Source organism: Myotis myotis, unplaced genomic scaffold (assembly GCF_014108235.1).
Source record: "Myotis myotis isolate mMyoMyo1 unplaced genomic scaffold, mMyoMyo1.p scaffold_m19_p_16, whole genome shotgun sequence".
Classification (NCBI taxonomy): domain Eukaryota; kingdom Metazoa; phylum Chordata; class Mammalia; order Chiroptera; family Vespertilionidae; genus Myotis; species Myotis myotis.
In genome coordinates this window covers 39,406,223-39,426,494 of record NW_023416320.1, presented here as the reverse complement: position 1 = coordinate 39,426,494, position 20,272 = coordinate 39,406,223, and the positions used below count along the sequence as shown (strand labels likewise).

Below are 20,272 nucleotides of genomic sequence, written 5' to 3'. Positions count from 1 at the left end.
TCGCTGACCTGCTGCCTCCTGCACACCCCCTGACTGGGAATCGAACCGTGACCTCCTGATTCATAGGTTGACGCTAAACCACTGAGCCATGCCGGCCGGGCTCCTGTGTCTAGTTTGACTCAAATGGCCTTGGTGTTCCAGGTGTGGCCTGGCTTTTCCCAAGTTACCATGGGCAGCTCTGCGTTGTAAAGCGCTCACCCCGTTCCTCCAGAGGCAGCAGGGCGCAGAGGGTAAAAGCATGTTAACTGCCTGGGTGCAGGTGCTGACTCCAGTGGGCAGCCTAGTTAGCATCGCCGTTCCTCATAGCCTCGTGCGGAAAATGACCTTGGGGCTGTCCTGGCGACTGAAGGAGATCAGTGTGTAACGTGCTCGGAATAATGCCTGGCACATAGTGAGTGCCTTGTGCGCTTGTGCTGTAATCATGGTGATGATGATGACAGTTTATCTAGATATTCACTTAGGGAAGGGGCAAGAATAGGTTTATGCTGATCCGAGTGTGGGATCGAGGGTGGTGATTGTGTGTTTGCTCAATGGGCTCTTTGATAGCGTGCTCTGCTTTCCATGGTCCTATTGTGGTGCTGGTGTCAGCAACACAGTGTAAATTATTTACTCTTGTGGCTCAGAGGCTGTCTTTCACAAGTCATGTCACTTAATCCAATTTACATTTTAGACTTAGATTTACCTTTATTTGTTTGGACAGGGACTAGACTTGCTTCGATTAAACATTTTTTTTCCTGTTATTACTGTAGTACAATTGTATTATTTTTTAAAAAAATGTGGAATGTGAAAGAAAACATCACTTACAATTGCATCACTTCGAAACACCCTGTCCCAGCTCTAAGCGCACATCTTCCTGTATTTTCCCTGAGGCATTTCAAGCGTAATTATAATCATTCTACAAACAGAACAGAAGATCCTTACGAGTCTTTGAGAGCTTGTTTTCAGCTGCCCTGCGAATCTCTTCTAATAGGTCCTAATTTTTGAAATTCCTCGAGACTTAACATCTAGATCCCATAAAAGATATATTTTCAAAATTTATAGATGTGAATAGAGAAAGAACCCTCTCCTATCTAGACATTTTATATACATATAATCTTGAAAAGATGCCAAGGACTGTTTTATAGCTTTCTGATAAAACCTATTATTTTTCTACAGCAAGAAAAAGAATGCTTAGCAGTGCCAAAAAAGTGTACAAAGAGTCAAAATAATCAACATGTCATCCGAATTCTAAGTTTTGGCATTTAGGGTTCTTTAAACATAGATTCTGCAAATATTTTGCAGATAAGTAAACTGAGATAGAAAGACTAAGTGACATTTCTGTTTTCAGTCAACGTTGGGAATAAACACAGAAACCCAAAGCCTCTCCTTATTAGATCAGAAGATAGCATCTTCCTATATTTTTAGACATAAAGCTGTGGAAGAGATATGAACACGTAAGCTGTGCTGAGATGTATGAAGGGTGCTATCAAGTAAAACGAGGCAATTATTTTTCAGTTTTTAAAAGTCCTGATGTTATTTGGAATATGTCTTTCTCACCTTGTAAAAGTGATACTTGGGAAAGTGGAGATGTTGGAGAATGGGAGGGAGGATACACAGATTTTAGTTTAGAAAGATGATATAGAAGGAGTCTATGAAAAGGGCATTGCCCAGCTTGTATGGCTCAGTGGTTGAGCGTCGCCCTATGAACCAGGAGGTCATGGTTCGATTCCCGGTCAGGGCATATGCCTAGGTTTTTGGGCTCAGTCCCTAGTAGGGGGCGTGCAGGAGGCAGCCAGTCAATGATCCTCTCTCATCATTGATGTTTTTATCTCTCCTTCTCCCTTTATCTCGGAAATCAATAAGAAAAAAAAAGTTAAAAAAAGGGCATTAATGAGGTAACTTTAGAGAAGACGGCAAAGACGTGGTATAGAAAGTTGTTGTAACTGACAGTGAAATAAATACAAGAATAAGAATACTTATAGAAGGATGTATACCTTCCCGCTGCTCACATAACAAAGCAAAACTGTGTAAGGAATGCCAGATAGTAATTCAGAGGAACCGAGTGTCCTCCCTTTTTTTATTTTGGTGTCAACTTGTGACATCTTGAAGATAGACCAAATTTAAAGACTTTTTTGGGGATCTAAAGAAAAGAAAGCTTTTATTTGAAAATTTATTTGTGTGTTTAGGTTTTGTAAGGCTTGGAACAGACGGAGGACAAAGAGGCTTGGACAAAGTGGCCTGACCAGCAGCCTTGATCAGATTTGGGCGGTCAGGCCATGTGGCCCGTGGTGCCTGTTATTCTGACTTGTGGCCCGTGGTGCCGTTATTCTGACTTGTGGCCCGTGGTGCCCGTTATTCTGACTTGTGGCCCGTGGTGCCGTTATTCTGACTTGTGGCCCGTGGTGCCCGTTATTCTGACTTGTGGCCCGTGGTGCCGTTATTCTGACTTATGGCCCGTGGTGCCGTTATTCTGACTTATGGCCCGTGGTGCCCGTTATTCTGACTTGTGGCCCGTGGTGCCCGTTATTCTGACTTGTGGCCCGTGGTGCCCGTTATTCTGACTTGTGGCCCGTGGTGCCCGTTATTCTGACTTATGGCCAGTGGTGCCCGTTATTCTGACTTGTGGCCCGTGGTGCCGTTATTCTGACTTGTGGCCCGTGGTGCCCGTTATTCTGACTTGTGGCCCGTGGTGCCCGTTATTCTGACTTGTGGCCCGTGGTGCCCGTTATTCTGACTTGTGGCCCGTGGTGCCCGTTATTCTGACTTGTGGCCCGTGGTGCCCGTTATTCTGACTTGTGGCCCGTGGTGCCCGTTATTCTGACTTGTGGCCCGTGGTGCCCGTTATTCTGACTTGTGGCCCGTGGTGCCCGTTATTCTGACTTGTGGCCCGTGGTGCCCGTTATTCTGACTTATGGCCCGTGGTGCCCGTTATTCTGACTTGTCACTCTTGCTGGGTCCCTCAGTTGGGCCTGTTTGAACCTGGTTGGCTTGACATCCTGTAAAAACCTGGAGTTTCACCATAGAGTTTTTGGTTTCAGCAGCTGTTCAGTCAAACCCTCCTGAATTCTGTTAGGAGACCAGAGGTGTGAAAAGAAGCCTTAGGTGCCCTGGCCTGCCAAGGACACAGCCAACTGAAAAGACAAATCCGGACACAGGTGGAGAGGGTGACAGGTCACTAGGAAACTCCTTAAGCGTTCCCTGAGCTCTGAAGTTAGGCAGACTTGAGGTTGACTCCCAACCACTCTGTTACCTGTTCAGGTGACCATGGGGACGTCTGTCTCACCAGGCTGCCGTGAGGATTAAGGAGAAAGAGATACAGGCACCTGAGCCTGGGGCTCTGAGGCAGGGCTGTGTGGCCCTTGGCCTGCACAGATTTTGCAGTCAAGTCACAGGAGCTGTGTTGCAGGACGTGGCGCGGTTATGGGGCATCGGTTCCTTGCGTGAGGATTGTGTCTCATCCCCAGGAACTGAGTCAGCAGACCAGGGTTGGAGCGCAGGAACCTGCGTTTTAAACCAGCACTATGGATATGGATGAAAGTGGAGTCACACTTTGCAAAATAGTATACTTTGGAGGTTGGTGGGTAGAAGCCATTTGACCCTGAAACTTGAATAGCTTGGGTGGGTGCGTTTTCCCGGCTCATCTTTTCACAGTAATCACTGTGGGGATCTAAGCATTGGCCACAACATTCTAATTAAGAAAAAGCATTCAGGAATAGCAGTGTAAGCTTAGGTAAATAAAAAGTGTGCAGAAAGATGTTTGTCACTTACCATACCTACTTTACCAAAAAAGTGAGCTTAATGTTTGAAATAAAAATAGAAACAGGAACTCCATTAATTAGCACATCGCTTTAAAGTTAATACACTTGGAGTATGTCTTTACCAAAGGAAACAAATATTTAGAGAGCAGGATGTAACACACATACACACACACACACACACAGCATTTCGCATTGTCCGTCCTATAGTTCAATCTGGGGGCTATTAATGAGAGTGTTCTGGTTAATCTTAATTGTCGTGATGATATGAGGAGATGCGATCTCTGAGTTATTCAGACCACGTGGGGTAGGTTGAACCATTGTTAAGTCAGAGGACGGAGTGAGAAGGGAATGCAACTAGTCAGGCGTCCGGTTTCGGTATTTCCTGTTGTTAGCGCTAGAGTGTTTCAGAACACAACGTACCTAATTTTCCCTCTGATACTTCTGTGGTATAATTTATATATACATATGTATCCACATGCACGCACATACTACGCACACACAGAGCCATGCTTGATGGCCAAAAGGGAAGAGGCCCCAAGGGCTCTTTAGTGTACAATTAATATTTTGGTTAGAAAATCAGCAGATTGTTTCAGTATGGTTATGTGTGATGACATCATATTCCAGTAAAGTTATAATGAACAGAAATTTTGTTTGTCTCTGTGGCAAACCGAAATGAGTTTTGTAATTGTCAGCAGGCCAGAGTGATTACAGTGGCGCCCACTCCCTCTCCTGTAGTTAAAGGTCTGCTCGCATTCCACTCGCGGACCTCTGCTTTCAGCAGTGTGTAATTGACTGTAAACATTGCCTCCACGGGGAGAGCTGGCCGTGTAAGATCTCAGGAGTCCATTTCTGATTTCAGGTTGTCTGTTTTAAAAGGCTCGGTCGGTAGTGGAACCAGTTTAAAACATGCATCGAGCCCGGCCGGTGTGGCTCAGTGGTTGAGCGTCAACCCATGAACCAAGAGGTCCCTGGTTTGATTCCTGGTCAGGGCACATGCCCAGGTTGCAGGCTTGATCCCCAGTTGGGAGCGTGCAGGAGGCAGCCGATCTATGTCTCTCTTTTATCGTCGATGTTTCTATCTCTCTATCCCTCTCCTCCTCTCTCTCAAATTAATAAAAACATATTTAAAAAATCTTGAAGACCCTTCAAATCTTTCTGCTCTGTCTCACCTGTTCTTAAAACTTTCTAAGTGTTAACGTAGTCAGTTCTCCCATTAGTGAAGTGCTCTTATTTAAAACAAACAAAACATGCATCAAGTTCTGAAGAGGTGGGAAAATGAATTTTGTGGGACACAGAAATCACCTGCATCCATCCTATTAGTCTGTCCAAATTTCTGCATTAAAATAATTAAAAATGAAACAGGTAACAGGAGATTGCACTTTACTACACTAGTTATTGGAATCAAAGAGAAAAAAAAGTGTGGTTTTTAATGCTTTTGAGTCTTTGCATGTTTTTAAAAAAATAGTCTGTTACGACAAGTAATTTTTCTTCCTTTAACTTTTTCATCTTTGCCAATTAAAAATGAGAAGGTATGACATAATAAAACACACTTAAAAATACTTTATCTTAAAAGAAATTAATGGGAAAACTGCGGGCCAAGAAAATTGACTCTAAGAATTTAAAACAGCGATTTCTCCCTCCTTCTCAGACTCTGGCTCTCTCCACTGCTAATTGCCTCCCTGACGGGGTGATGTTTCTTTTCTGATTGCGGCTGCTTTCATCGCCTTCACTGCCGTCTACTATTTCCCCTGCCTTTTGATCACCGGCATGAGTCAGAGCCCAGCCTCAAGCTCTCTTTCTCGGTTCCTTTCTGCTTTCTTTTTCCAGGTGCTCATCACTCACATGGTTTCAGTTAGTGCCAGCCTCCCACAGCTGCGGGGTCAGTGCCGACCTACACGCTCGCCCGGCACCTGCAGGAAACCTTCACCATTAGTCCCATCTGCCCGCAGAGCCTTACGGGATGAGCGCTGCGCAGTTGATCTCAGGTCGAATATAGCACACCGCTCCATGGATGTCCACTCGCCATCTGAAAGGACGAGGGCATCCATTGGACTTCTTTTTGCTGGGATACAGACATTTTTCCGCACTGGAGTGATTTTGCACTTCAGTTTTCAGCATTATTATAACGCACCGTTCCATCCAAGTCAGTCCTGTGAGTTTTGCTCACTCATCTGACTTGACCTGTGCGTAGCGTTTGACACCCAACCCCGCTCTTCCATGATAGACTTTCCCACTTGGCTTCCAGAAAGGAGGACACCCTGCCTGCCTGGATTTCCTGTCTGGCTTTCAAGTCCTGCCTGGCTTTAACGTCCAGCGATACATTGAAGGTTCCCAAATTTTATTCCCACCTTGGACCTCTTTTTCTAGAGTCCAGACTCATAAATCCAACTGTCCATTGGACATCTCCATGTGGATGTCTAACAGGCCTAAAAACTTCACACCTTCAAACCAGAGCGGCTGACGTCTGCCCACCAGCAATCCCCTTCCTTGCCTCCTCCGCTCTCCTATTCCGTAGCCAGTTCTTGGGCAAACCCTGTCTTTCTCCTTTTGAAATTCACTTGGAACCCACTGCTCTCGTCACTTCTTCTGCTGTCATGTTCGTTCAGGTCTCGGTCATCTTTCCCGTGTTACTGCGCTAGTTTCCTAATAGATCTCCTGGCTTCTACCATCCTTCTCTATAGTCTGTTCTCTACGTAGTAGTCAGATGATCCTTCAGAAATGTGAGCCACGTCATGTCACTTCTCTGGTGGTGGCCATTTCACTCCATGAGTAGAAGTCAAGTCCTTACAGGGATTTCTAAGGACGTCCCTAAGCGACCTTGGCCACCTCCTCTTATCTCGCGGCTTCCCTTGCCTCTCTCCCTCGACTCTAAGAAGATGACCATCCTCTGAGGTACTTGACCGTGCATGGCATGCTGTTGCCTCAGGGCCTTCGCACTTGACATTGTCTGCTTCCGCTGCACCGTCCTAGGGCATCTGCACGGTTTCTTCCCTCGCTTATTTTAGGTCTTTACCCAGCTGTCATTTCAGTGAGGCCCTCCCTGGCCACCCCATCTAACACCCACCTCCCTGACACGTCTGAACCTTGGCCTCTTTAACTGTTTAACAGGTGTCTCTAACATACTATGTTTTGCATATTTACCTTATTTCTTGTCTGCTCCACTTCAATGTGTGACATTGTCACGCTCCCCTGTCAAATAATTGCTGTGTTGATGGATTTTATTGCATATCACCTTAATATTTTTCTTCTTGATGTCTTCTAGGTTTGTTCTTTCTTCTTACACCCTCTTTTATTGTCTCAAGTCCACATCACTGCAGCTCGTCAGTAGCTCTTCTCTACCTTAGGCTCATTCAACTCAAACCTGCCAAAATCTTTACCTTAAATACATTTTTTTATTATACTTTCTACCTACAAATTGGGTTAAACTCCCTATTCTTTTTGATGTTGATCTGATCTTATTTCTTTGCAAAGTATTTATTATCACTTTGGAGGAATAACTCCACCTCTCTGCCCTTTAATTTCTCATCATAATGATCTGCTGGAAGCACAATAGTCTGCTTGTTGTCACCAGAATGGCCTTGCTCCTCGCCATCCTCTGCGGTGGCTCCCCGGCCTTCAGCACCAGACCATGGACCCACTCCCGTCAAAATCTGTCTGAAAGCTTGAAGTTAAAATTTGATTAGGGTTCATACGAGGGCATAGCGCATTATATGGTTGGTATCACTTTAAACAAAACAAACCTGATTATGGAGTGATTTTATCGGACTAACATTCCTATTTTCTTTTCTTTAGGTATCATTGCCCGATGCCTAAGATCTTTTACGTTCAGCTGACTGTAGGAAACAATGAGTTTTTTGGGGAAGGGAAGACTCGACAAGCTGCTAGACACAACGCCGCCATGAAGGCCCTCCAGGCGCTGCAGAACGAGCCCATTCCCGAGAAGTCCTCTCAGGTGTGCTGCTGCTGCGGGGCCGCTCGCTCTCTGGGTGCCCGGGCGGTGATCCAAAAGACAAATGCGTGCATTTTCACAAACAGGAGAAATAATCTCCTGATAGGAAGGAAGAGGAGAGTGGCGATCTCTGTTAATTTGCTTCTCAGATGGATTACCTGTCTACTGTCCTGGACTTGTCCTTGCCAGGATGACCTTGCCTTTGAGAACTTGGGTTCACCAATGGAGTGCACTTCCCAGGCAGCTCAGGAGCTGGGAATGTGTACAAGGATGAGAAATAACATTCACTTACTTTGAGTTTATTGCTACATTTATTGAGCATGAATTGTGTTGTGTTGATTTGGAATGGAAGAATTTAAAGTGGAGGAGATTATTATGGATATTTCCAGTCCTACCTAATTTTTACAATTGAGCATATCGGGGCTTTTGTTGGCCCCTTCTCATGGCTTCAGCTGCCTTCTCTATTGACTTCAGAAGAGTATCTCCAGCTCAGGCCTGTGTCTGAGTCCTCTTCTTACTGAGCTCTCCTCTTAGTTATTTCAAACCACACAGTTCCGTCTCTACAGTTCCCCACGCCTCGCGGAGGCTGGTCTGGTTAATGGCAGACTTAGGTAGTTTTCTCCTGGACACGTTCATTAGGACATTTATCTGTTTTCCCACTACATTGCAAGCCTCCTGGCGAAGGATACCCCTCCCTTTATCTCTGTTACTTACACTACGTCCAGCGTATCTGGGGTCCTCCCTCCAGAAGAATGTGCTAAATAAGTGAATTGGTGCCAGGGCCAGACCCGGAGCTCCAGAGTCTTGGTTTGCATCCCTTATTTCTACAGCTCAGTTTTCGTAGAAGGTGCAGTATCGTAACACCAGTGGAGGTACTGTGTGTACAAGAGTGTGCATGTGTGTGTGTATAGAGGTTTAAAAAATATATATATTTTTATTGATTTCAGAGAGGAAGGGAGAGGGAGAGAGAGATAGAAACATCAGTGATGAGAAGAATCACTGATCAGCTGCCTCCTGCACACCCCACACTGGGGATCGAGCCCGCAACCCAGGCATGTGTCCTGACTGGGAATCGAACCATGACCTCCTGGTTCATAGGTTGATACTCAACCACTGGGCCATGCTGGTTGGGCTGGATAGAGATTTTGAGAGAACTGGATAAACTCAAATTGGTGTATGGTTGAGTAAAAGACTTCCACGCTTGGCATTTATTCTCCTTCGAGGGGAAAAGTGAAAAGTCAAACAACAAAGAGCCTCAGAGCAGCTCTTGCCTGCGGTGCTTACGCAGCGGCTCTCAACCTCTGGCCCTTTAAATACAGTTCCTCTTGTTGGGACCCAACCATAAAACTATTTTCGTTGCTACTTCATAACTGTAATGTTGCTACTGTTGTGAATCATAATGTAAACATCTGATATGCAGGATGGTCTTAGGTGACCCCTGTGAAAGGGTCGTTCGACCGCCAAAGGGGTCGCGACCCACAGGTTGAGAACCTCTGGGCCTTATAGGGACTCCACAGGATCAGTCTGGGGTTTCTGTCTCCTACTGTATTTTCTGTTAGATGGGCCTCCTGACTGTAGACTGTGTGCGAAGTGTGTTCCAAAGTGAAGACTCATTGCCATCCTGTTTTTTGTGATTTAGAATGGCGAATCCGGAAAAGAAATGGATGATGACAAAGACGCCAATAAATCTGAGATCAGCTTAGTGTTTGAAATTGCTCTGAAGCGAAATATGCCCGTCAGTTTCGAGGTATGTGCTCAGAGAGCTTCCCACCCCCACCCCTGCTCCTCACTAACTCAGATAAGCAACCAGCTAAGTGAAGTGAGCGGGTATCCTCGTGTCCTGAGAGAGTGCGTGTGCTTCCTGTGCTCACACTCTGTCCGGCCATGATGTAGGCCCCAGGGAGAGAAGAACTTACAGAATGTCATGGGTTCCTGCATGTGCCTGACCAGGAATCGAACCGGTGACCTCTTGGTTCCTGGGTTGATGCTCAGCTGCTAAGCCACACTGGCCGGGCTCCTCACCTCTTTCACTTTTCCGTATTGAGCCATCTGTATATATATTTCAATTTTCCTCGTAAAGTTTATTTTCTCATTGTAAGTTAATTTGTAGTGCTCTAGACCAGTGGTTCTCAACCTTCCTAATGCCGCAACCCTTTAATACAGTTCCTCATGTTGTGGTGACCCCCAATTTCATTGTTACAAATTGAACATAATGAAAGCATAGTGATTAATCACAAAAACAATATGTAATTATATATGTGTTTTCCGATGGTCTTAGGCGAACCCTGTGAAAGGGTCGTTCGACCCCCAAAAGGGTCTCGACCCACAGGTTGAGAACCGCTGATCTAGAGGGTTCGGTGTTTTTAATAGGATCAAATTGAAAATATCCAAGTTAGTATTTAGTGACACACGCATTAATATCCAGTTTCTTCTGTACTTGCCAAAATATGTTTACATTTTACTAAGCCACTAAGTAAGCAGCTGTCTACTTTGTAACTAGATAAATAGGTGACAGAAATATTTATAAAATTGTGTGACATTAAAAATAGGAAAAATCATTTTCAGTATTATAATTCCTTCTATTTTAAGAGGTTTCTAATTTTGCAACTCAAATACCTAGAAAATAGGCAAAACCCAAGAAATAAGCTGACACGGTCATGGAGTGTCCTTCAAATTGGGGTGCCGTTCAGCACTAGAGAGCTCCCACTTTTAACTCACGAGCCGGATCGACTGACCTCGGCTGAGAACCTGTTTGCTTTCTTCTCAGACACAATTCCTGCAAATGGGGCTGCCTGATGTCCGCCTGCAGCAGATGGAAAGCAGCGCCCTGGGGCAGGCAGGGGCAGAATGCATTGGAGGGGTTATTAGGCCCAGCAAGAAATGATAGGGACAGATGGAAAGCCAATCAAAGTAATTGTATAGACTCGGAAACTATTGGATTTGGGCCTTAAAGGCTACAGTGAATAGGGACAGTTTTATCAGTCTTAGAAGCCCTTGGTGGCCTCTAAGAATATTTGATGTTCGAATGGTGACCTTATGCCAGCAATAAAAGGTTAATAACTATTTGGTATTCTCTATTAAGTCAGTACATCATATAGGTGTTTGTTGTTTATTTATTTTTCACATTGTATTTTAGTGTTGACAGTATTATAGTACAGTTGTTTCCCATTTTCTCCCTTTGACCCCGCTTCGCCCACCCCCGCCCACCCCCGCCTTCCCCATGCAGTTGTCTGTGTCCATGGGTTGTGCATATATGCTCTTTGGTTAATTTCTACCTGTTCCCTTCCTCCCAACACCCTTCTCCCTTTTCCACTGGGATCTGTTATTTTGTTCCATGCATCCATACCTCTGGACCTATGTTGTGTGTTGTTGTTTTTTTTAATTCAGGAGGATGGCCAGCAAAGTGGTTAAAATAAACAGTTTTGGTATTTCAACTAGTAAACTTAAATTACTTGGAAAGCATGCTTATCATAAGTTCCTTATCCCTAGCATTGTTGAATTACTGAACTATTGCTTTCTTTTCCTCATTGGCATCCAATATTAAAAGACAAACTTTTAATATGCTGTTAAATAGGAAACTGTTTAACTCAGTAGGGTACCTTTTACAGCTTACAACGGTGAAGGAGACAGAAGTTTTGAGCACTCAGGTTTGGGGAGGCATCTTTCCTCAAAAGTTGTCTTACTTTAAGTGAGCACATTGGTACAGGGTTTGGGAGCATCCACAGCTGACAGATTCACAATCCATAACCCTAGGAAGCAAGGAGTTTTTATGGCATATCGACTGACCTTTTAAAGATCATGTCGGAGAGTAAACTTTCCTTTCTATAAAACAACCTTTGAAGGTTTATGTCAAAAATAGGTTATTTTCGAGTGGCTTCCCCATGCAGCATGCGGGATGGCTGGTAGAACTCCCTTAAGTGGTCCCCATCCTCCAGGAACGTACTCTTCCAGGGAAAATGCGATACCTTACACGCATCATTTTCAGTGCCCTGTGTACCTAATATAATGTGATGTGTTTTACGTTCTTAATTTTCTGTTCTATAAGAAATGAGTAATCACTGGAAGAAAATAGGAGATGTCTATAATACTATCAACATAAAACAAGATTTTAAAAAATACATATTTTTACTGATATCAGAGAGGAAGGGAGGAGAGAGAGATAAAAGCGTCAATAATGAGAGAGAATCATTGATCGGCTGCCTCGTGCACACCCCCTACTGGGTATCGAGCTTGCGACCCAGGCATGTGGCCTAACCCAAATTGAACCCTGACCTCCTGGTTCATAGGTCATCGCTCAACCACAAGCCATTCTGGCTGGGCTAAAATTATTTTTGAAAAGAAAAGATGGTAACCATAATGAGAATTGCCTGTTTTAAAATGGGTAAAAAATAATTTTGAGTGTGAATTGAATGTGTTTACTTAGATTTCTGTTCGCCCAACTTCAGTCTCTTACGCATTGTAAATATTGTAACTGAATAGTTCTTATATAATACCTTTCTAGTAGGTTTATTAAAGAAACCTATAATTTTGGCATCATTCTTCATTTCTATTTTGATTATGATAGGAACATTAAGAAAGATCCATGCTATAAGGACACATTCTGAGTGTACCTGTCTGTTATTTACTTTTGTATTTGTACTTTGTAGGTCATTAAAGAGAGCGGACCACCACATATGAAGAGCTTTGTTACGCGGGTGTCCGTGGGAGAGTTCTCTGCGGAAGGCGAGGGAAATAGCAAAAAGCTCTCCAAGAAGCGAGCTGCGACCACCGTCTTACAGGAGCTTAAGAAACTCCCACCTCTTCCTGTGGTTGAAAAGCCAAAACTATTTTTTAAAAAACGCCCTAAAACCATAGTCAAAGTAAGTGTGTGCTTATGAACATGAGTCAGTTTTACTGTGTGACTGTTCCGGTAACTATAGGGGGAAAAGTTTCCCCACAGGGCAGGCGTCTCAACCTATGGATTATAAACAGTCCCAGAGTCAGGGTTGGGCACGTGACTCTAAATCAGTTAACAATTGTGTTTTGCTTTTCAGACACTTGCATACCTGTGTTTGTTCATCCAATAATACCTTACATACGGACAGTTTTTTATGGCTCACAAAGTACTTTCTTGTTCGTGATCACCTTTAATATAGAATACTTTAGTATAAAACACTTTCCCATCCATGATCACCTTTAGTGTAATTCTCATCAGGACTGTGTAAGGTAGAGGATGTTACCCCTAACACATCCAAAGCATTTGTTCACTTTTATTCACCTGTCGCGTGGAGTAACCAGAACTGCTCTGATCTCTACACCACACTGCTGTACATAGTGTCTTCTTAGGACATCTGAAATGGGTAAGGATATGGGGGGGGGTATGATTAATGCCGACCCTGTGACAGGAGCAACAGCTAGTGAATGGGAAGCACTGTATGAGCGGGACTTGGTATTTATTAATAATACAAATAATAAGCACCCAATAAGTATTAAATATTGTTATTTATGTCTGAATCTGTCTGTTCACATGGTACCTTGGTTTTTAGCATTTTTGTCGCTTCCTCACATGTCTTATACATCTAGGGTCTACACTTCTTTTTTTTTTTTTTAAAATATATTTTATTGATTTTTTACAGAGAGGAAGGGAGAGGGATAGAGAGTTAGAAACATCGATGAGAGAGAAACATCGATCAGCTGCCTCCTGCACACCCCCCACTGGGGATGTGCCCGCAACCAAGGTACATGCCCTTGACCGGAATCGAACCTGGGACCCTTCAGTCTGCAGGCCAACGCTCTATCCACTGAGCCAAACTGGTCAGGGCGGGTCTACACTTCTTTATACACAATAGAAGTAGAGAAAATATCTGTGGATGAGTTGCCTTGATTTTTAAGAAAGATAATAAAACTGTCACGTTGTCTCATTGGATCCTCTCAGTCAGTCCGTGATGTAGGTGCTATCCCTGTTTCGCAGACGAGGTCCTTGGTGTTTAAGAAGCTCACCCAAGATTCGGTAGCAGAGTCAGGGGTTGGGTCTAGTCACGTGACTGAAGAGCCCATTTGAAACTGGTTGCTTGGGAACTCCTTTTGAGTTACTCTGTAGAGTTAAAAACGTAAGACTCCCTGATGGTGTCTTTGGGCTTGTATCCTGTTTTAATGTTTTCTTCTCTAAGATGAGACTGCAAAGAAGGCTTTCTGATAAAAGTTTCTGTCCTTACTGGTTTGTAGAGTGACACTGTAAGAGCTGATATCCAAGGAATAACCTCATCGTCAAGGGTGCTGGTAGTTCATTTCAGCGAAGGGAAGAAACCAGTCACTCTTAGCTTTTTCAGAACGCCGTTATTATCTGAGTGCATTTGTGCATCTGGTCCTTTGTCTTTGGGATCTGTATCAACAACAGTACCTCTGGCACAGAAGACATTCTGATGAAAGAGGCAAATTAAGCAAGAAGAGAGGCAAGGTGCCGTTGCAGGACAGTCGTTTGCACATCTTCACGAACTAGGCCACCTCTTCTAACGCCAGACGTCAAGCTTCCCTTTACCTTGTCATTGGTATTCAATCTTAGACTCATAAATTATTGTCTGTGTTTGTCTTTTCTCATCAGTCCTTCTGATTTACTTAATCTTTATTGTTTGGTATGTAAATAAAAGGGGAAACCAGGGTTTTACCAAAACTAAAAATTTCCCTTTTCTCTCTTCTCACGTTCCCCTAACCGTTGTAGTATTGTCGCCCTCATCCTCTCTCTTACCCTTGCCCTGGGCGTCGTACTTCATACTCCCCCTTCCCAGGCTTCAATTCCATCTTTATGCGGATGATTCTCAAATACTCTTTTGTATTCTACCCTGCTGCCTGGACATCTTCACTTAATATTTCACAGGCACCTCCAACTCCGTGTCCAAAACTCCATGTTCCCTTCTAAATCGCGTTCCCCTCCAGCATTCCTCATCAGTGACCGGCACCACCGTGCAGCTGCTGAAACGGGCACCTGGGGTCCTTTCTTCTCCCTCACGCCTCACGCCCAGTTCGTCATGCCCTATTGGGGCCATCCCTTACATAGTTCTTAAGTTGGTCCATTTCCTTCCATCCCTCTGCTCCCCTTTGGTCTAAGTCACAATCGACTCTCACCTGAACTAGTACAGTTGGTTTGAAATTGGCCTTCGTGCAAGTACTCTGGACATCAAATGGTCTTTTTAAAAGTGTTATCTTTTAATTATTTATTTTTTCTATTTATTGAATTTATGGGGGTGACACTGGTTAACAAAATTATACAGGTTTCAGGTGTGAAATTCTACAACACATCTGTACACTGTATTTTATGTTCACCTACCCCAAGTCAAGTCTGTCCACCATCATTTATCCCCCCCCCCCCAGACCCTCCTCCACCACTTCCACCTCCTCCCCCAGCAGTCACCACACTGTTGTCTGTGTCCATGAGTTTAGTAGCACATGAGCCTGTGAAGTGTTGTTCAAATCTTCTGCCCACCTAGAAAAATGTGAGTGCCCATTCAAAAAATTGATTTTTATAGACAGGAAGGGAGAGAGAGAAAGAAGGAGTGAGAGAGGGAGGGAAGGAAAGAAGGAGGAGAGAGCAAGAAACATCCATTTGTTGTTCCACTGAGGTATGCATTCATTGGTTGATTCTTGTATGTGCCCTGACAGGGATCTAACCCACAACCTTGTTGCATCAGGACAGTTCTCTAACCAACTGAGCACCTGGCCAGGGCCTGGTTGTCCATTTAAAATAATACATTTAATAGTGAATTTTGAGAAGTCTTTATATATTCTGGATACAAGCTCTTTATCAAATACACAGTTTGCAAATATTTTCTCCAAGCCTGTGATTTGCATTTTTTAAAGAACAGAAGTTAATAATTTCAAAGAAGTCCAATTTATTGTCATTGTTATTATTTTTATGGAATGTGATTTTTGGTGTTGTATCTAAGAAATTGTCATGCAACCCAAGTCACAGAAATTCCCCTTGTATGTTCTTCTGGAAGTTTTACAGTTTTAGATATTACATTTAAGTCTATGAGCCATTTTAAGTTAATTTTTGAAAACCCGACCAGTGTGGCTCAGTTGGTTGGGCATCGTCTTGTGCACTTGAGGGGTTGCTGGTTCAATTCCCAGTCGGGGTACATTCCTTGGGTTGTGAGCTTGATCCCTGGTCTGGGGGGGTGGGGGTTGGGAGTGGTGGGAGGCAGCCGATCAGTAGTTTTCTTTCACATTGATGTTTTTCTTTCTCTTTCTTCCTCTCTCTCTAAAAATCAATTTACAAGTTAAAAAAATGGTATAAAGTACAGGTTGAAAAAAAAATTTTTTTTGCATATGAATTTCCACTTGTTCTAAATCCATTGGTTGAAAAGACTATCCTTTATCCACTGAATTGCTTTTGCACTTTTGTGGAAAACCAGATGACTGCATATGTGTGGATCTGTTTCTGGACACTCTTCTGTTTCATTGGTCTGTCTTTATGCTGATTGTACACATGCTGTCTTTGTTGCCATAGCTTTGTAGTGAATTTGAAATCAGAGAGTTTGAGTCCTCCAACTTTGTTCTTTTATCAGAGTTGTTTTGGTTATTTGTCTTGTCCGTTGCCATATGAACTTTAGCATTGGCTTATTAATTGTTACCAAAAAAAGCCAGCTGGGATTTTGATTGGGAATGCAATGACTTGAGAGATCAGTTTGAGGAAAATTAACATTTTTGACAATATTGAGTCTTGTGACCTGTGAGCATGTCTGTCCATTTATTAAAATCTTACTTAATCTCAGCAGTGTTTTGTAGTTTTAGTGGGTTTTCCATAAATTACATCATACTATATGTATTCTGTGTTTGCTTTTCTCCCTCAACATCCATCTTTTTTCTCCTGAAATTCATTTATCTTGATGCATGTAGCAATACTTAGTTCATTGTCCCTGCCCTACGTCAAACCATTGTATGAACGTGCTATAATTTACATAGTTCTTTTGATGAATGTCTAGGTTGTTTTCAGGTTTTTGTTTGTTTTGTTTTGCTATTTCAAATAATGCAGCCATGGCTATTCCTGAACATTGGAGCTAGCACCTATGGGCATCTGTTTTCTAGGGTATATAGTACATGATGATGAAAATGCTACTAGGGAGTGCAGGGGCCGTTTTGGCTTTACTACACATTGTCCAGTTGTTTTCCATTTTATATTACCGTTATCATGGTATAAGCTTCTGTTACTCCTCATCCTCACCATTTGGGCTGTCAGGCTTCTGAATTTTCTCTAAATTAATGGGTGTGAAATAGCATCTCACTGTGATTTTAATATACATTTTCAAGTCCTAATGAGATTGATTATATTTTTATAAGTGTTCCATCTGTTAAATATCTTTTCATGTCTTTTGCCCATTTTTCTTTTAGATTGTATTTTTCTTAATACTTTTTCTGAGCTTTAAAAAATATATTTTGGCTACCGGATTTATCTTTTTTAGTTACAGGTATTGCAAATATCTCTTCCCAGTTCATGTCTTGTGATCTTCTATTCTTTTGGTCTTTCTTGATGAACAGAAGTGTGAAGAAGCTGTACTGAAGAATTTAAAAGCAGAATAGTTGACCCAATTTATTGGTAATACCCCTGAGCCCTAAATCCCATACACGCCTTAGTCTCAGATCCGTTTTACGCTTTTCCTTCATAAATCTTTATAAATGACTCTCATTTATCTTCTCCAGTCACGGTTTTGGGGTGTAGGGGAGGAGAGGAGAACCACTTTAAGGATCCAATAACAGGTTTTACAAGCATGTTTTGACATTTTTCTTACATTGTGTTTTAGGCTGGACCAGAATATGGTCAAGGAATGAACCCCATTAGCCGCCTGGCTCAAATTCAACAGGCCAAGAAGGAAAAGGAGCCAGACTATGTTTTGCTTTCAGAGAGAGGAATGCCGCGACGTCGGGAGTTCGTGATGCAGGTATTTCTAACTTTTATACGAGAAGAGTTTTTTTTAACTATTGAAAAGAATCTAGAAAGCCTCAGGTCGGAGTAGAGATACGGGGGAAAGGCCGGCTCGGGATTCATAGCGCTATTAATTAATGGCACTGTTTACCCTCCCAGCATCGATTCCCTCAACTTGGTTGACACATTCAAGCGTCAAGGACATGTTAGAACAGACAGAAGAGTTTTGAAGGGACTGAGTTCACGCAGGTTGATTGGCCCAGAGAGTATCAAACAGAAGGCTCGTCTCTGTCTTACTGTGGTACTGTGTGCAGCCCGAGCCTGTTAACTGCTGGGACGAGGAGACAGACGGAATTAGAAACAAAATTGAGAAGGATGCATGGAGATGGAACAGGGCCAAGAGCGTGAACTTTGGGTTTGCAGGAAAATTAGGAAAAGAGAGAGCTGGCTGTCTCCCTAATCACGGTGAGGACGGAGGGACTCAGAATTGCTGAGAGCCTGAACTGCGGTGTTGGGCAGCCCAGGAAACTGGAGTGGGGTGGCTCGTGGATTGACAGATGGGCGGGGACTAGCAAAATGCCCTCCTCCTTTCAGATCTCATCTGCGCCTCTTCGCTTGTCCACTCAAGCCCCAGTGTTGAAGAAACGTTTAATTTTTTATTGGGAAAGTTTCAAACCTACCCGAGGGTGGGTATATTCAGTAGCGCACCGTGAAGAGCAGTGTGCTGGCCTGCTGGGGAATATGCCCGTCATGCAGACATGGCCGTTCAGATTCTTACCACGCTTGCTTCAGCCGTTCATTTTCCTTTCCTTCCTCCCGCCCTTCTTTCGTTTCCTGAAGAATTTCAAAGCTAATTTCTAACTGTATGTCCTTTCAGCCCACATATTTATTTTTTTAGATGTATTTTTATTGATTTCAAAGAGGAGGGGAGAAGGGGAGAGAGAGAGAAACATCAATGATGAAAGAGAATCATTGATCGGCTGCCTCCCACATGCCCCACACTGGCAATTGAGCCCACAACTCAGGCATGTGCCCTGTCCGGGAATCGAACTGTGACCACCTGGTTCCTAGGTTGACTCCAACCACTGAACCACACCAGCCAGGAAGCCTACATAGTTAGTATGTATCTCTAAAAAAAAAAAAAAGAGTACGTTTTCTTTCTTTAGGCCTGATTCATAAGAATCTTCTAATGACCAGTCTATATTTAAATTTTCCTTATTGTCCCCAAACTGTTTTTGTTGTAATTGGCTTGTCAGAGAAACTTTTTTCCAATCAAACCCATGGACCTCACCTTCAATATAATCCTGTTAAAATGAACAGATATTTATGCAGTGATGACCATATAGGAAAAATTTTGATACTCAAGCATAGTCTGTCATGTTGATGCACTTTTCATGCGTATCTACATTTTACCTTCCTTCCTAATTTATAGTCTTTATCTCACAGTATTCAATGCAGTGGTCTGTATACAGTAGGACCTTCATAAACCTTTGATGCATACTTGCTGCCTGCCTGTGTGAGAGCTAGTGTATTTGGCTGTTGCTGGAGATGTAAACTTGTGATGTGGTCACAGATAAACCACTGTGGGAACGCAGACAACCACGGAGGGGAATTCGTCTCTGGTTAGTAAGCCATATGGTCTAGTGTCCTTAGGACCCAGAACAGTGCTGTTCTAGCATCCTCTTCTTAAAATACATGCACCAGTTTTTTTCTTTTTACATTCTTAGCTCTGAAGAATTCTAGAAAGTATTCTTTGAACTGCAAAACTTGAAGGGAAAAAAAAGTCACCTAAGTTTTAGACCTGTATTAGGAATAAAAACTGGCTTTGGCTCTATTACACAATTCCTTTCCTATGGAGTATATGGAGTACCCTTTTGAAAGAGGAATTTACACCAGCTTCCTTTTTATGGGTCTTCATAAACATTCTAGTCAAATGGGAGCATTTGGCTGTGCTTTTACATGTTTTCACACTGAATTCATATTGCTTTTCCCCTTGGGAAGCCCCAGTGGATTCATTATCTATTGCAGCAACTTTATCAAAGTAAATATTTTTGTATAAACGACTTAAGCGATGTTATCATTTGTTAAAATTGAACGTGGAAGTAAAATATCTAGAGATAATATGCTAATATTTATTTATCACCACGAAAAGTAAGTTTGTGTGTTGTGAAATGTGTGCAGTGACTTTATTGATTGCTAGACAAAAAAATCTCTGACGACATTATTTGGGTGTTAGTTCCTGAGCGCATTTCTTAAAGCTTTTTATTTTTTTGTACAGAGATACTTTAATTTTTCAAAGAGAAAAATAATAGTGTGTGTGTGTGGGGGGGAGGTTGGGGGTTAATGGGGGGGATGAGGACACATTTGTAATACCTTAACTAATAATAAAATAAAAAAAAATAATGATAACTAAAAACTAATTTGCTTATCAGCACATGGTATTTTGATATATCACATAATGTTAATTTTTCTATTTGTGATTAAGATCTCTAGGTTTTTAAGAATATATAAAGCTAATTTCATCAATTTTATTTGTGACTCAGTGAGAGAAAATGAGTTAAGTTTTGGGTAAATGCCACTTTAGGACTTTTAAAAAATATATTTTTATTGATTTCAGAGAAGAAGGGAGAGGGAAGGCGGGAGGGAGGGAGATAGAGGGTTAGGGAGAGAGAGAGAGAGAGAGAAACATCA

General features: G+C 42.8%; 1 protein-coding gene across 13 annotated transcripts in view; it reads left to right on the top strand.

The window, feature by feature from the left end:
• STAU2 (staufen double-stranded RNA binding protein 2) overlaps nucleotides 1–20,272 on the top strand; it is a 223,369-nt gene that overhangs the window by 63,062 nt on the left and 140,035 nt on the right. For all 13 annotated transcript variants that reach the window (XM_036338537.1, XM_036338536.1, XM_036338535.1 and 10 more), the window contains 4 exons: nucleotides 7,530–7,689; nucleotides 9,326–9,433; nucleotides 12,333–12,545; nucleotides 17,460–17,597. In XM_036338537.1, the coding sequence (XP_036194430.1) occupies nucleotides 7,530–7,689; nucleotides 9,326–9,433; nucleotides 12,333–12,545; nucleotides 17,460–17,597 (619 nt within the window). The remainder of the gene's footprint in view (nucleotides 1–7,529; nucleotides 7,690–9,325; nucleotides 9,434–12,332; nucleotides 12,546–17,459; nucleotides 17,598–20,272) is intronic.